At 42.1% G+C, this 17,381-nt stretch overlaps 1 protein-coding gene across 2 annotated transcripts; it reads left to right on the top strand.

The window, feature by feature from the left end:
• The first annotated feature begins 3,291 nt into the window (after positions 1-3,291).
• Positions 3,292-8,551, top strand: tnfsf13 (TNF superfamily member 13). 2 transcript variants are annotated; one of them, XM_017688270.2, is made up of 6 exons: positions 3,292-3,637; positions 4,510-4,597; positions 5,628-5,678; positions 5,847-5,965; positions 6,879-7,011; positions 8,282-8,551. In XM_017688270.2, the coding sequence occupies exons 1-6, from the start codon at positions 3,443-3,445 to the stop codon at positions 8,389-8,391; spliced, it is 696 nt and encodes a 231-aa protein (XP_017543759.1). In that variant the 5' UTR covers positions 3,292-3,442; the 3' UTR covers positions 8,392-8,551. The 2 variants fall into 2 exon arrangements, with proteins under 2 accessions (XP_017543759.1, XP_017543760.1); XM_017688271.2 differs by having other exon boundaries at positions 3,293-3,637; positions 5,631-5,678.
• Positions 8,552-17,381: the final 8,830 nt, after the last annotated feature.

Here is a 17,381-nt window from a genome sequence, read left to right as displayed (position 1 = left end):
TGATGCGAACAGGGGATTAACTAAAAAACCCAACTATGATGTTAAAACAAGCACTTTAAAACTTTATTACAGATCATTATGTCCCTGATGATTTTCTTGACAGCACAGGTGATCTTCTGATGGCCTCCTGCTTACCTGAAAGGAGGACTTTAATCACAAACGCTCCCAGAAATGACACATTAATGAAACTAAAGCAGCAGTTGAAAAGCTGAAAAGTAATCAATCCGCAGAATCGATCCCATGTCTCAAATATCGGTTTCTGCTTCATTAAAACAGCACTATGATATCAATACGGCAGATTAGGACGCTCTGCTTCATGATTGTCGCTGCCCACTAACGTCGTTAAAGGACGACTACAGAATTCTGAACTTTGTTGTGGCGAAGCTAATTAATGAGCTCATGTATTGTAGACTCTGTATTGTAGTTTATTGTATTGTATCTTATTGTTATTGTATTGCAGTGAATGGCTCAGAGTTCTGCGTTCAACTCTGGTTCTTTTTCTCTTGGTGTCTGCAGTGACTGTGTTTCTATCAGTATCTGAGCTCAGGACCGTCTTTTTCTCTAAGCTACTGGTAACCAGCAAGGATACTTTCTCTAGATTGACAAAGCTCTTCTTGTAAGTCGCTCTGGATAAGAGCGTCTGCTAAATGCTGTAAATGTAAGCTCATTCTTGAACGCCAGTCAAGTTTTCTGAAAGATCGGCACATTTCCCACAACACCAGACTCGTGTAAAGACTTATCGTTTAATGCCGACTCATCGATTTCTTTTTTTAGATTATGAAAAGCAAACCACAGCATTAGTCATACATCAGTTTGAGGAAGTTTAAAAGTCTTTCCATTTTTAATTTCAGCTCTAAAAACACTAGGGAAACTCAGGGAAACAGGCCGGGGGGTCTTCCTTTGATGATTAACCGCAATCAGTTCAGAGGGATTTCTGGAGAAGACATTGTGAAAGAAACTCACGGTCTGTCTTTCTGGGTGATGTCAGCGAAACCTCTACAAATAATTACAAGACTCTTGAGATCATCTTGTGTGATGACTTTAAAGTTACACATCCAATTGAAAATCTGGTTAGAAGACAAAGTCGCCTACCTTGGAATTAGGATAACAGATAATTCACAAGAAATCAGTAGCATAAACTTCTGAGTCATGCCTCTAGTGCTCCTCTTGTCTCTGAGGTGGGACCCTCAAGGCTCCATCTCAGTACCTTCAGTCAGGGAGCATAACTGAACCATAATCCACTGAAATTATCTGTTCTAAGCTGGACTGACTCCACACACCCCGCCTCGCCTCGCCTCCAGGCTTTTATTCTACTGCTCTGTTTTAAAACATTCGGTTATGAAAAGGAACACATACCAACTTTTCACCTGGAGGAACTGATTTAAGCTCCACAATCAGACCTTAAAACCACTGTAGAACCTTTGAGGGAACATTTACACAGTTTGTACCTTGATGAACAGAAAATGTACCTTCACAGAACCTTTAATTCTAACAGTGTACATTAATTTCTCCTCTATATAATATTTTTGTAGCGTTGTATTATAGTAATCTATAATATGTGTAGCATCCTGTGATAAACTATAGTGTAGTATGGTGAATAATCCAAATTTATTTTAAAATTGTACAGAAATATAAAACATTCCTATACATTCTCCAAAAATAAAATGAATAAATACTGGGGTGGTACGCTCAAGGACACTAATTTCACCATAATCCATTTAAATGATATGTTTTTAAGCCTTATTGGCTCCGCACATCCTCTCTTTTAATATTACTGCTCTGTTTAATTTAAATATTATTATTTTATTAAATTGTATTAATTATTATGTTATATTATTAAAAAGTGCTTTGTGTGTATTTGGTGCCCATTCACCCTCTGACCACCACAAAAAACAAAACAAAAACTGTGCCAGTTTCGCCAACCTCAGTGCTGACCCTTCACTGTAGTCTTATAATAATCTATACATAGAACTTCTGTAGTGTCCTGGATAATAAACTATTAGAAATGTCCTTATTTACTGTAAGATTGAAAGATTCTGCAGAAATTCCTGTAACATTGTGACAGTTTTGGTTTTTCATTAAGGGATTAAGTGTCTAGTTTTAGGTGGGCTAGTTAGAGGGGAACTAGTTAGAGGGGAACCATCAAAATATTATGAAAATATTAATATTTTAATTAATAAAATTTTAATAAAATGGTAGTAACACTTTATTTGGAGTGGTCCTTTGTAGAAGATCAATAAACTGGAGTATCAGTAATAACATTAAAATCATACCAGTCAAGGCCCTAATCCTAATTCTAACCTTAAGATCAACCCAAAACCTAATCCTAATCCTTACTCTGGCCCTAATCCTAACCCTAATCTTAACATCAACCCCAAACCTAACCCTATACCTCATCCTGGCCCTAATTCTAATCCTAATATTCACCCTGGTCCCAATTTTAATCTTAACCTTAATTACAATGCAAATCCTAATCTTAACCCTTATCCTAGTCCTAATTCTAATCCTAGCCTTAACCGCAACCCAGAACTTAACCTTAATCTCAACCCAATCTAATTATTAACCTAATCCTAATTATTACCTTAATCTTAACCCAAAGCCGAATCTTAACCCTCACCCAAGGCTTAATCCTAATCCTAATCTTAACCTCAACCCAAAACCTAATCCTATGCCTCATCCTGGTCCTAATCTGAATCCTAACCCTCACCCAAGTCCTAATCCAGTGTATCTCCAGGTCCAGGCTGGTGTCAGTGTGTCTGTATCAGCTGGTGAGGACGTTGATGGTCTGAATTAAAGCTGTTAATGTTCAGTTCCTCCCAGTTAAACATCCACAGACCTGAACTTGGACTCTGAATTCAGCAGATTACAAACACATTTTATTCACACAGCTAAATAAAGGCTCCCGATCATCTAACACTGAGTGACTCAGTTTACATCATTTAATGATGGAGAAATGTATAAAAATTGGCAGAATTCCCCATTGCTGGTGACACAGAAGCCAAGATAACCTCTCAGCATTCTTTTTTGGCAAGAGCTGTTCGTTATTTATCATCTTTCGTGGGTAAAACGTTGGCCCTGCGAGATTTGTTGACCTCTCATCCATGACTGTCCTGGCTTGTAGCGGGAAGCCTCAATAGGCCTCTGTGGGCTGGAAATATCTTTTTTTTTTTTTTTGCGGTGTTCATGTGGTGACTAAGCACATTATTATTCCTCCCTCCCATCCCTGCCCTCCTTCCCGATCACGTTACGAAAGTGAAACTGGGCAGAGGAGAGAGTGGGGGTGAAAATGGCATTTCGTAGACGCTCTGAAACACCAACGGTGGAACTCCAGCCCTCCACTTCTGCTTCAGATTAAGGGCTTTTACTGCTGCTCAGCTGGAGCTCTGCATAGTACATATAAGCTCTAATCCTCTTCACCACCACCACCGCCGCCGCCGTCGGGATGGAGAAGCGTTACGTCTTCCTCGTGACTGTGGTCTGCACAAGCCTGGCTCTGACCCTCCTGGTCGTGCACTGGCGTCACATCCGGTCAGTCACAGTGGAGCTGATGGATCTGGAACGCAGGGTCAGAGCTCTGCAGAAGGGGCAGGAGTGGTGGAATGAGGGGGTCTGCTGCCCCTCAGGCACGTGCTGCGGGGTAGGTGAGTGCATATTTGAGCGTCCATCTGTCTGTCTGTCTGTCTGTCTGTTTAAAGCTACATAACAAGGCCCCTCAGTGTCGCATTCACTCTTACAGTGTTTCCAAGTCCAGCTGAGCAGAACCGAAATGCTGCAGTTGTGAATTCACATTGTCAGAAGTTAAATTAAATCAGTTCAGTACCGTAAGGGATGCGTTCAACACTCTATAATACTACGAGTGAATACAAGAGACTTAGCTCCGCACAGTAAGAGTTAATTCAGTGCTATACGGAAAATTCAGTACTGTGTCAGTACGTTCTGTGTTTTAGTCGTACATTATGAAATGTGAAGTGAAGCACACATTGAGCTTTTGTTAAAGACTTAATTTAACACTGTATGAGTGAATTCATCATCATATGATTGAATGTAATGATGCAATTAGTAATAAAGTGAATTCAGGGCTATAAGAGTGAACCTATAGGCTGCAATCCATTAATTCCAATTTGAAAGGTAAATAGATCTTTGTTAAAGTTAAATCAACACTACAACAGTGCCTTTAAAAGGGCATAACTGCTCATCTGTGATCCTGAGTTTAAAGCCAGTTTTTATTCAACTTAAACTTGGAACTAAGTTGTAAATAAATCTGAAACTGAAACTTTGCTTGTGTGTAAAAAGTGATTTCAGAGCCACTCGGTTCTCCCTGATGGAAACTGTTTACCTTCAGTGTTTTGTGCTTCTGATCATTTTAATAGACGTCAGCGTCACTAATTAATGACGTTCTATTAAAAGACTGGTTTACCAAGAGAGACGCTGGAGGACTTTCACCTGAAATGAGTTCTCTCTGTCTATCTGCCTGTCTCTCCCTCTCTCCCTCCCTCCCTCCCTCATAAGTGTCAGGTGTGGGAGAGTCCAAAGTTTGGAGGCAGTAGAGGAAAGAGGGATCTTTCATCTCCGGGGAAAATCAGACAGAAAAGGCAGAGTGAGTCACTTCCTCTAAACACTCTCACATCTTGACACACGTTCCTTTTAAAACAGCTTTTAATTTGAACGTGAATTCTGCATGATTTACGTTTAAGCTGTAAACAGAGCGGTTCAGAGCGGTTTGGTGTGAAACTCTCTGTTCTAGAGAAACTTACCGAGTCAGAGCTGCTCACAGTGGTGGTGATAGGAACCAGACGTCCACCTCTAAAAGCTGCCTTGCAGAAAATGGCTATGAATTTGTTTCTGAGTGAGACATTGTTTCACAATAAGTCTGAGAAGATTTTGCCCTAAAACACATTTTTCACACCTATTCATGGTGGAGGGATACATGCAGGGTGTAGTGAGGCAACATACACTCACCAGCCACTTTATTAGGTACACCTAGTAAAAGGTTGGACCCCCTTTTGCCTTCAGAACTGCCTTAATTCTTCGTGTCAGACTTTCTCCCATTCTCCTCTGACCTCTCACATCAACAAGGCGTTTTCGTCCACACAACTGACCGCTCACTGGATATCTCCTCTTTTTCGGACCGTTCACTGTGAACTCTAGAGATGGTTGTGTGTGAAAATCCCAGTAGATCAGCAGTTTCTGAAATACTTAGACCAGCTGTCTGGCACCAACAACCACGCCACGTTCAAAGCCCCTTAAATCCCCTTTCTCCCCCGTTCTGATGCTCGGTCTGCACTTCAGCAAGTCGTCTTGACCACCTCTACACACCTGAATGCAGTGAGTTGCAGCCGTGTGATTGGCTGATCAGCTATTTGTGTTAACAAGCAACTGAACCTAATAAAGTGGCCGGTGAGTGTAGTTCCCAGCAATAACTCATTATTCCAGATTTTCCACTACTTTCTATCATCAACATTCCATATAAACTCATAAGACTCGTGTAGGTTCTCTTCATTTCACACTTAACCGCTCTGAACTTCTCCGATTCTCACACACTGAATTATGGAGAAATTTTGAAAAATCGATGGAGTTCCCCTTTAAGCTGCATCAATTCTGAGCTGAGTTTTTGTTTTGTTCCTCAGCAGAGCGGCGCTCCTTTCTGCACCTGATTCCTGCCTCCGCGCACTCGAACGGTACGGTCGTCAGCTCACCTGCGACTGCACCTGTTAGCTGGGAGCCGCGCTATCAGTTTGATTACGTTCTATGTCTTTTAAAGGCTTTTATGATAAAGATATGTTTAGTGGTCTCCTCACTGGTCTCCTCACCCGTCCACATTGCTGTGTCCCTGTTTCGCTTCTCAGATGAACGTGATTTGACGGTTCTCACCTGGGCTCTTGGGCAGATCCAAGGGGCGGGGCTACAGGCATCTGGTGAAACCATCACCGTGGCAACTGAAGGCAACTACTTTATTTACAGCCAGGTCAGCGCCTGTTTACATGCCAATAGTGTTGCTAATCTCTGACCTACCGAAGTCTGGAGAGGCAATGAGCTGTTTCTGTAATTTTCTGAATTGTTATCTTGAGATAACAAGATACACCAATCAGGCATAACATTATGACCACCTCTTTGTCCATCTTATCAGCTCCACTTACTGTATAGCTGCACTCTGTAGTTCTACAGTTACAGACTGTAGTCCATCTGTTTCTCTGATACTCTGTTACCCTGTTCTTCAGTGGTCAGGACCCCCATGGACCCTCACAGAACAGGTACTATTTGGGTGGTGGGTCATTCTCAGCACTGCAGTAACACTGACGTGGTGGTGGTGTGTTGCGCTGGTCTGAGTGGATCAGACACAGCAGTGCTGCTGGAGTTTTTAAACACAGTGTCCACTCACTGTCCACTCTATTAGACACTCCTACCTTGTCGGTCCACCTTGTAGATGTAAAGTCAGAGACGACAGTTCATCTGCTGCTGCACAGTTTGTGTTGGTCATCCTCTAGTCCTTCATCAGTGGTCACAGGACGCTGCCCACCGGACGCTGTTGGCTGGATATTTTTGGTTGGTGGACTATTCTCAGTCCAGCAGCGATACTGAGGTGTTTAAAAACTCCAGCAGCACTGCTGTGTCTGATCCACTCAGACCAGCGCAACACACACTAACACACCACCACCTCGTCAGTGTGACTGCAGTGCTGAGAATGATCCACCACCCAAACAGTACCTGCTCTGTGAGGGTCCATGGGGGTCCTGCCCACTGAAGAACAGTCAGATCTCTTCATTTAGAAAACAGGCCTAATTGATGAGAAAACTATAGTTATTGTTTATATTAGTGGGTTTAAGCCATAAATACATAAATACACCTGTGGACCAAAACCTCTCCCATACCTGCTCCAGGTGCTGTACAAGGACACCACCTGGGTGATGGGTCACGTGATCACCAAGCGGCTGAAAGGGGCAGAGACAAAACTGATGAAATGTCTAAAGAGCATGCCGAGTAACGACAGCGTCAACACGTGCTACACTGCAGGTGAGCTTTCATTCCCTCGAAGCAGGAACGCTGTACTCCTGCTGCAGGGGGAGGACTGCCTGGGCTTCTTACGTGTTATTAGACTTATTGCCCATTTCCTCACGGTTAGCATTAAAGTTTAAACTGCATCATTTTTTATTTACTCGGGTTTTATGATTAAAATTCTAACAGTTGCTTACAAGTCGTTGGGAGGTCATGAGAGCAGAGTGTTAATGCTGAGCCTTTATGATGTAAAGAGCACAGACTGTCAGTCATTGTCCATTGTGATGTCATCGGTACAGACTGACACTTATGGTTCATTGTGATTTCATTAGTCCAAAGCGGCATTGTGATGTCATCAGTGTAGACTGGCACTTATTGGCCTTTGTGATGTCAACGGTGCAGACTGGCACTTACGGTCCATTATAATGCCATCAGTTTTCAATTATTGTTCATTGTGATATCATCGGTACAGACTGGCACTTATAGTTCAGTGAGGTGTCATCAGTGTTTACTGGCACTTACATTCCATTGTGATGTCGTCATTGCAGACGGTCACTTATGGGACATTGTCTCTTATGGGCAGTTGTAATGTCATCATTGCAGTCTGTCACTTGTGGTCCGTTCTGATGTCGTCTGTGAGTATTCTCACTTTGAAGCCATTGTGATGCCATTAGGACATTTTTGGGGGTTATTGTGATGTCATCAGCGAGGCATTGTGGTGGAACGTTCTGATGTCATCAGTGCGTCCTGTCACTCCCACAGGCTCCAGAGGCCTTCAGAACCTTTCTAACTCCTTGTCATCACAGTATCTTCAAGGTCCTAGAAGGCTCTTTACCCTGAGGCCTTCAAGCTTGTCTTCAAGCATCCTTTTCTGTTTCTTTCTCATGTCCTTGTAAAGAGAACCAGTGGCTGGGGACTTGGCCACAAACCCTGAGGTCAAGGGCTTGACCCCAAGATAAGTGTCCTGCTGCCTCTACTGTGGTCGACAGCAAAGCGCTTAATCTTAAGCAGCTCTGTTTGACGTTTCCTGTAACAGAGGGGAAAAAAACACTGACTCAGCGAAAAAGACGCAAGAGCACAGCGAAAACAATCAGAGAGCGCTTAACTGGGCACTCGGGGAGGCAACAGTGCACTGATACGTTCTGTCAACAGCAGTTTCACAACTCCTGAAGTTACAAATAAGAAAAGGCCGCTCATCTCAACTGATTACAGTAAAAACAACAGATTTCCTGGCAGGCGTTTCGCTGATTAGAGCTCTGTGTTTATGTAAATATGTTTTCTCTTTCAGGCGTCCACTTCCTGGAGTCCGGATCAGTTCTTGAGCTCTCCATCCCCCGCAAATCTGCTGAACTCATCCTCGTTGCTCACGCCACATTCATGGGGATCTTCAGTATCTGAGGTCTCTGCTGTCCCTCTCTCGTCTTTATTTAGAAACCTCACTACGCTATGTTGGCTAAAGCCCCGCTGGAGCTGGATTAGGTTTATCGGAATGGGTCGGGTGATGTCATTTGTAAAGGATTCGACAGGCTGATTTGTATGGGATAAAGAATCTGTGTGATTTCTGTGTGATTTCCCCAAATTGCCTCAGACAGCACCGATTGAAACGCTCACTTTAGCATTAGAACTGTGACCAAACAGGTTCAAACAAACACCAACAACAAACGTCCAGTTAATATCAGATGAAACAGCATCGGGCTAGTAAAGGGGGCTCGTCTGATCTAGCGAATGCTCCCTAACGTCAGAAACCGCTCTGCTCTGCGAGAGGAACCTTCAGATATTTCATTTTCATTCTTCTAATAAACCCATCATCCTGTGCTGAACTTCAGGATCAAGGAACTTCGCAAAGAGCTCCATGTTAGCGGTTTGCTTCATCAGAGCCAGTTTATTAGGAGTTTGACCACTTCCTATTTCCCCCATTATATCAGAAACAGGACTGCTGAACAGCAGAGGGCGCCCACGAGCGAGGCCTCAATGAATGGGAGTGAATGGAGCTCAACGGCTAAAAACGAGAAGTTAAATTATTTTCTAATCACTGAACCAGAACTTTCCTTTAATTTTAGACAGCAGAGCGACGAGTTTCACTAAAAAAGCAAAGAAAACTGACTGTTTCCTTTTTTGTACAGCAAACAGGTTTTGGGCAGCAGGAGGCGGGGCTTTACTGCTAGAGCGTGATGATTGATTGGCGAGCGGAGCAGCTCATTGGCTGTTCCAGCTCACTGATGTCATGGACCTACATGAGGCACCGTCTTAAACTCCTATAGCTCGAGTTTAAAAGCTCTTAAAAATATAATTTAAATGTTTTAAGATGCTCTGTGTTCTGGAAATGACTGAATTCTTTTAGATTAAAACGTTTCAGCATTTATAAACTGATTTTGCTCAAATGCTCCATATCAACACATTCATTTTGGACTCAATCGGTAGCGCCCTCTAGCGTCTGAGAAACCTGGAAGACATTGCAGAGCGGGAATTCTCCTCTACAAGCTCTCTGGCTTCGTCTCCTAGTCAGCAGAAAACAGAGCTTCTATAGTTTCCAGCTAAAAAATGTTAAACTCACACAAAAATGCATCAAAAACAGTCGGTTTTAGCCTTAAAATGAAAGAATACGGCATTTAACACGAGATCAGTCATGAGCTTCCTACACAACATTACCTGCCTTTTGGAAAATTGGCAGATGGACATTTAAGATGATGCTGGAGTGACACAGTCGGCCTCTCAAACACACAGGCGCTGTTTTTATCACTGCTATAAAGACCAAAAGCTTTTTATGATCCCTGTCAAACATCCGAGAAACACCTGGACAAAAGAACTCTCCCAGTAAATTACCTGCACGATTAGATCTACATGAATAGCAGTGATAGTGCAACTAGTCCTCATACAGATTTTTTAGAAACCTGTTTGCCTTTATAGGCTCAGCCCCACCGCTTCAGTATTCTAAGATAAGATAAGATAAGATCATCCTTTATTAGTCCCACAGTGGGGAAAGTCACAGTATTACAGCAGCAGAGTATTAACAGTATAAACCTAACCCTAACATTATAAATAATAAAAATTAAAGTTAAATCTCTAGACTATTTACAACAAAATAAGAATAAGAATAAAAAAAAAGTTGCATAAGATCTGCATTGCACTTATGAACATAATTCAATTCTATATAATAATGCAATTCTACAAAAGCAGAACCGTGTACAGCCAGTAAAGCAGAGTAAACTGGGTTATCTGCGCCTGTTCAGCCTGAATGCATATCCATTTACCAGCTAAGGTCAGTCGTGAACAATCCAGATGGGCGGGGGCTAAATTGAATGCCAATCAAAGTGTTGATGAGTGATCGGATGTGTGGGTCAGTTCAGCTTCCAGCTGCATTATTAAGTGGCGCAGTTTATTCATTTTATATGCTTTTTAAAAATCATGACAGGCCAGCCCAAATCATGTCCACTCGCCAAAGCACTATCCCCCCTGCCAAATCCAACCAAAATCCACCCAATCTGGCAACCTTGTGTGGTGCATGTTAGCAGGATTTGTTATCATATCGCTGTGAGGTTGATTCTAACAGGCCTGCTGTTACTGAATTAATGTTAATATTGTAAAAACGACCGACGTCGCAGATTCATACTGGATTAAAACCACAGATCTCGTCAGAAATCAAATTACAGCACCTGCCCAGATCAGCCTGAGCAGCTCCAGCAGGGCTCGTGTGGGCCTTCAGCAACGTCAGCAGGGCCGATTTCACAATGCAGGGCTTTACAGTATAGCTGCAGTGACCAAACCACACAGAGACCGCCACTAACTATCATAATGAAACTAAGCACAGCAGAGAAATCACTTACTATATATCGAAGGGAAATTCCACTGATTTTTCAACATTTCTACATATTTCACTCGTTGAAATTGAGAGCGGTTTGGTGTGAAACGGTTCAGACGTCTTTACAGTGGTGGTGATGGGCACCAGGCGTCGCCATGACTACAACACAGATATAGACACTTTATTTACCATCCAGAACCACCAGAGAACCTACACGAGTCTTCTGAGCTTATATGGAACGTTGATGATGGAAAACAGTGGAAAATCTGGAATAACGAGTTTTCTTTGGGGACTGTTTTGCCGCACAGCGCCCTGCATGTCTCCCTCCACCATGAATGGAGTTGAAGTTCTCTAAACTCTCATAAAACAGCGTCTCAGTCATCAGGCAGTGAATTCAGAACCAGTTCATGTAGGAACTTTCTGTAGGAGCTTTTAGAGGGACGTCTGGTTCCTATCACCACCACTGTGAGCGGTTCTGACTCGGTAAGATTATCTAGAACGTAGCGTTTCACACCAAACCGCCCTGAACCGCCCTGTTTACATCCTAACCACTTCAATATGCAGCAACTTTGACAGAATTTAATTTCAGTGCCTGAATTGGGAAGCCCGTCGCCGTGCTCGTTAACATATTTGAGTGAACGTGAAAGTGTCAACGTCTGAAAATACTCAAAAGTACAAATCCATCAAAGTTGCACTCGTGGGGGAGTAAATGTAAGCACTCATCTGGGACATATGTACATTATCCTCTCTCTCTTTCAGAAATCAGTGCATGCTACGCTGTAAAGAGGACTAGTAAAAAGGGCTGCACGTCATTTAGCTCAGGTTCTCTGTAAAGGCTCGTGTAACACTTAACGTACAGCAGTCGCACACATGGCTTTGTATTAAAGTGTTAAACCAGTCCGGGTGTGTTTGCGGTGTTTCCTCTCCGCGTCCATCCATTAACTGAATGTTTGAGTTTCACCCTAAATGTGCTGATGTTTGATCTTCTGCGCTGGACAGAGGTGCAACTGCGACACCCAGTGGCAGAAATCGACAGGCCCATTTGTGTGGAATGAAGTGTCTGTGTAATTTCCCCAAACTGCCTCGGACGGCACGGATCGAGACGCTCACTTTAGCTTCACAATTGGGATTAAACGGTTTCCGACACCGAAAACAAACTTCCGGTTAATTTCAGATGGAATGCCGTTAGCGTTAGCACTAACAGATGCTGCCTAACGTGACCGAAGCCGCTCTGCTCTGCCAGAGGAACCTTCAGATCTCTCATTTCCATTCTTCTGATGAACCCGTCAGCAGATTTTTGGATCACGGTCATCCTGTGATGAACTTGCAGATCAGGGAACTTCGCAAAGAGCTCCATGTTAGCGGTTAGCTTCGTCTCCTAGTCAGCAAAAAACAGAGCTTCTATAGTTTCCAGCCAAAAAAATGTTAAACTCACACAAAAATGCATCAAAAACAGTCGGTTTTGGCCTTAAAATGAAATAATGCGGCATTTAACACGAGATCAGTCATGAGCTTCCTACACGACGTTACCTGCCTTTTGGAAAATTGGCAGATGGACATTTAAGATGATGCTGGAGTGACACAGTCGGCCTCTCAAACACACAGGCGCTGTTTTTATCACTGCTATAAAGACCAAAAGCTTTTTATGATCCCTGTCAAACATCCGAGAAACACCTGGACAAACAAACTCTCCCAGTAAATTACCTGCACGATTAGATTTGAACGTGTTTCTTATTTCTGTAACCTGCAGCGCTCGCGCAAACTCAGTGATGCTTTCAGAGTATTAACGTGTTTCAGTGTGTTATATATGGCAGGACCCATGCAGCTCATTCCACTACTGACATCGCAGCCTTTATTTCAGTCATTTACACCACCAGGTGGCGCAGTGGTGCCTTTAAATGTACGTTAAAAGATGTATATTATGTGTCCTTACAATATATAACCGATAATATAACCTATAATCTTTACATGTTTCTTATAAATTTCTTATAAATTCTTATAAATAGAAATTTTCTTTTATATACCAGAAATCTACATGTATGCAGGTTAAAATAAGCGAAGATGCAATTTTATACAATTTCTACTTTTTTTTTTTAATTATATATTTTTTTAAATACTTAAAATGTATATGTTGTACGAAATGTCACTTTAAAAAAATCTATGAAGGACAAAATATGTTCATATGTAAGGAAATTGAGAGTACAACATAATGAAAGCCCACGTGCCACACATGTTATATGAACATAGAAATAAACACGGAGTCACGGAAACTACGCAGTAAAATCAGCTGGTGAGGTGCTCTCTGAGGAGGACGCCTTACGTTATTTGAACTTTCGTTCGTGCCATTTTAGCAAGGGTGCCTAAACTTCTGCAACTGTGTGTGTATCTGCAGTACAGGCCTAACGTTCTGACCACCTCCTCGTTTCTACACTCACTGTCCACTTTATCAGCTCCACTTACTGTATAGCTGCACTTTGTAGTTCTACAGTTACAGACTGTAGTCCATCTGTTTCTCTGATACTCTGTTACCCTGTTCTTCAGTGGTCAGGACCCCCATGGACCCTCACAGAGCAGGTGCTATTTGGGTGGTGGGTCATTCTCAGCCCTGCAGTAACACTGACGTGGTGGTGGTGTGTTAGTGTGTTGTGCTGGTGTGAGTGGATCAGACACAGCAGCGCTGCTGGAGTTTTTAAACACTGCGTCCACTCACAGTATTGAGCAATAAGCCTCTACAGCAGGTTTACATTCTGCTGCTCTACATTTCTGATTCTACTGTACAAATATTTGTATCCACATATTAAAACCTAAAAACAATGAAATGAAAAGGTGCTTTGTTTCCTTATTTCTGACCTTTCTGGTCATTTTCCCAGCCCAACGCCTCACACAGAAATAAACTCTCATCCAGGAGAAGAATATCTGGGGTCAAACGCTCATGTCCAGCTGCCCCGACGTTCCAGACTCCCCATAAATTCTTCGCTTTTAATCAGCGCGCATTGTTTCGTTTAGCTTTTTCCCATCAGCACAGATTTCGTGAGTTTCACAGTCATCAGTTTTCACTGCGCATCGTCTGGCACTGCGTGTGTGTGTGTCCAAATTAAAACAGGATAACTTACACACACACACACACACACACCTTCTATGCCGCTGATCCTTCAGGGTTGCAGGGGGAGCCGGAGCTTAATCCCAGCTGTCATCAGGCCGAAGGCAGTATATAAATGATATACATAAACACATAAATGTCTTTATATCCAAAAATCTACAGAAACTGGACAGACGAAGTTTAAAGTCGTGATCCTCCTTTGAAGTAAAATAAAGCTTTACTGATCGATTAGCACAGTTTTAAAAATAAATGGTTGTAAACGCTGGAATTAATATCATTCACAGTGTTGGACACACATTCTTGCTTTCACATTACAGGAGAAGGGAAAAACCTACTTTACTCCTAATGTAAGTCAATGGAACCAGACGTCTTTCCAAGTCATTTTTGGTCGTTTCTTTTGGTCCATTCATCATTAAATTCCCACACAGTGTAAAGAGTAACAGGTATGTTCAAATTATGCCAAAAACTGAAAAATGTCGAAAATGGAGATACGACAGCTGCGCATAGCTGGTAACTAATGAAATAGCAAAGAAGAGAAAGATTCAGGACGAAGAGAGAATTTATAGATGAACAGACACTCGTTTGCATTTATATGCTGTGCAACTGCTTTCCAGATACGTTTAAACTGCAACGAGACAATGTCAACCACCAAAAGGTCCACTGCCGAGAGACGTTTTACAAGGAACTATTTCACTTTTGCTGTAAAGTTTCCTGCTGGAGATGCGAGAAAAGCAGCTTTAAGCTGAGCTGAAGCTTAAAGCAGAGCAAAGTAAGTCTGTGTTTTTGTTTATGTTTTTTAGTCTACACTAGCACATCAGCACACACTGAGACACATCTACAGCCAAGATGGCGTGATTTGTTGATATCGGACAAAATAGCTTGTCGTAAAATGTATATATATTGTAATTTAGCATAAAATGATCTATTAAAAATGTATCTTTTCAGGAGAGTAAAAAAGCTGATTAATTTGTAATGTAAATTAAAGTAACAATTAAAGTCAATTTGAAGGGTTTCTATTGGATCATTCATGTGGGGAGGAGAAAAGGAAAAAAAATGAGGTTTGATCTGACAGCAACAATAAATTCAATGTATTTAAACTTTACCAGCAAACAAAAAAGCCATCAGGTAAAACATTTTTCAGGTGGTTCTAATTAGATAATACAGTTGGGTAAAGAAGGAGAAAATCAAAGGAAAAATAACTGAGTAAAACAAATCTGCAGCTTACAAAACTGATTAAAGGCTACAGAGAAAGTGAGGCTCCTAACAACCACCTGGAAGAGCCGACTCCAAAACTGCCCCCATCAGATAAACAGCACTGAAAGCTTTGATCTCTGAGAGAGAGGAGAACATCAAGCTTCAGATCTGAAAACATCCACAGGTGTTTCTGTCCATCCTTCCACTGTGAGAAGACTCACAGCTCACCTCAGCACTTCAGTGCTGTGGGTCTGAAAGGACGTGTAGCCGATCGAGAAGAACCTCACTGAGAAAAGGAGACGGACACATCAAACAAAGAAGCTGAACGATGGACTGACTGCCCCAGAGTCCAGACCTCAGCACCACTGAATGGGTTTGATCACTTCAGAAAATCATCCAAAGGCTTCTCAGACTGAGCTTTGGAGGCGTGTCTGCAGGTTCTCTGAGGAGCTGAAAGTGAGGATCCTGAGAAGAACAGAAGCTGGAATGAAGGGAAAGAGAGACTCACTGAACACCGTATGTGTTTTTCATGATACTAAAAAATGTATATCGTATCATATTCGACATCAGCGCTGATCAGAATTAGAGCACTCACACACACAGAACAGCAGGAAGCTGTACATCATCAGTGGAGTGTGTGCGGTTACAGGAGCTCCAGTGCACTGCCAGGTCAGGAAAAGAAAGGGAGAGAGCAGGGGGGGGGGGCAGAGAGGGGAGAGAGAGAGAGAGAGAGAGAGAGAGAGAGAGAGAGAGAGAGAGAGAGAGAGAGAGAGAGAGACAGAGAGAGAGAGAGAGAGAGAGAGAGAGAGAGAGAGAGAGAGGGAGAGGTGGGAGAGAGGGAGAGAGACGGCGTCTTCCTCCTATTCTGCTCACAGTGGCCTTTATTGTGAGGGGGTCAGGGCCTCACCAGCACTTCTACTCACACAGGATAGCTGTGTTTGTCATTACTCATGTAAGACTGAATTAAAGTGTGGCTGACTGTGTGTGTGTGTGTGTGTGTGTGTGTGTGTGTGTGTGTGTGTGTGTGTGTGTGTGTGTGTGTGTGTTAGTGTCCTATTTTAAGAGGTTTATGTAAGTGAAAAGAAGGGAAATGTCTAAAATTATGGCTTGAAATAAATATGTGCTGTATGGACTATCATACTAATTATTAACTTAAAAAGAGCAAAATAAACTTCACTAATCAGTCACTGTATAAACTCCAGATCTTTCACTAATCAGTCACTGTATAAACTCCAGACCTTTCACTAATCAGTCACTGTATAAACTCCAGATCTTTCACTAATCGGTCACTGTATAAACTCCACACCTTTCACTAATCAGTCACTGTATAAACTCCAGACCTTTCACTAATCAGTCACTGTATAAACTCCAGATCTTTCACTAATCAGTCACTGTATAAACTCCAGACCTTTCACTAATCAGTCACTGTATAAACTCCAGATCTTTCACTAATCAGTCACTGTATAAACTCCAGACCTTTCACTAATCAGTCACTGTATAAACTCCAGATCTTTCACTAATCGGTCACTGTATAAACTCCAGACCTTTCACTAATCGGTCACTGTATAAACTCCAGATCTTTCACTAATCAGTCACTGTATAAACTCCAGACCTTTCACTAATCAGTTACTGTATAAACTCCAGATCTTTCACTAATCAGTCACTGTATAAACTCCAGATCTTTCACTAATCAGTCACTGTATAAACTCCAGACCTTTCACTAATCAGTCACTGTATAAACTCCAGACCTTTCACTAATCAGTCACTGTATAAACTCCAGATCTTTCACTAATCAGTCACTGTATAAACTCCAGACCTTTCACTAATCAGTCACTGTATAAACTCCAGATCTTTCACTAATCAGTTACTGTATAAACTCCAGACCTTTCACTAATCAGTCACTGTATAAACTCCAGATCTTTCACTAATCAGTCACTGTATAAACTCCAGACCTTTCACTAATCAGTCACTGTATAAACTCCAGATCTTTCACTAATCGGTCACTGTATAAACTCCAGACCTTTCACTAATCGGTCACTGTATAAACTCCAGATCTTTCACTAATCAGTCACTGTATAAACTCCAGATCTTTCACTAATCAGTTACTGTATAAACTCCACACCTTTCACTAATCAGTCACTGTATAAACTCCAGACCTTTCACTAATCAGTCACTGTATAAACTCCAGACCTTTCACTAATCAGTCACTGTATAAACTCCAGACCTTTCACTAATCAGTCACTGTATAAACTCCAGATCTTTCACTAATCAGTCACTGTATAAACTCCAGACCTT

The sequence above is a fragment of the Pygocentrus nattereri genome, chromosome 23 (genome assembly GCF_015220715.1).
Source record: "Pygocentrus nattereri isolate fPygNat1 chromosome 23, fPygNat1.pri, whole genome shotgun sequence".
In the NCBI taxonomy this organism is placed as follows: Eukaryota; Metazoa; Chordata; class Actinopteri; order Characiformes; family Serrasalmidae; genus Pygocentrus; species Pygocentrus nattereri.
This window is presented reverse-complemented; position numbering and strand designations above follow the sequence as displayed.

Excerpts from the sequence above, each read along its gene's own strand:
- tnfsf13 (XM_017688270.2), top strand. The coding sequence starts at position 3,443 with ATGGAGAAGCGTTACGTCTTCCTCGTGACTGTGGTCTGCACAAGCCTG. Across the intron at positions 3,638-4,509 it reads CCTCAGGCACGTGCTGCGGG|TGTCAGGTGTGGGAGAGTCC; the intron begins GTAGGTGAGTGC and ends CTCCCTCATAAG. Across the intron at positions 7,012-8,281 it reads CAACACGTGCTACACTGCAG|GCGTCCACTTCCTGGAGTCC; the intron begins GTGAGCTTTCAT and ends TTTCTCTTTCAG.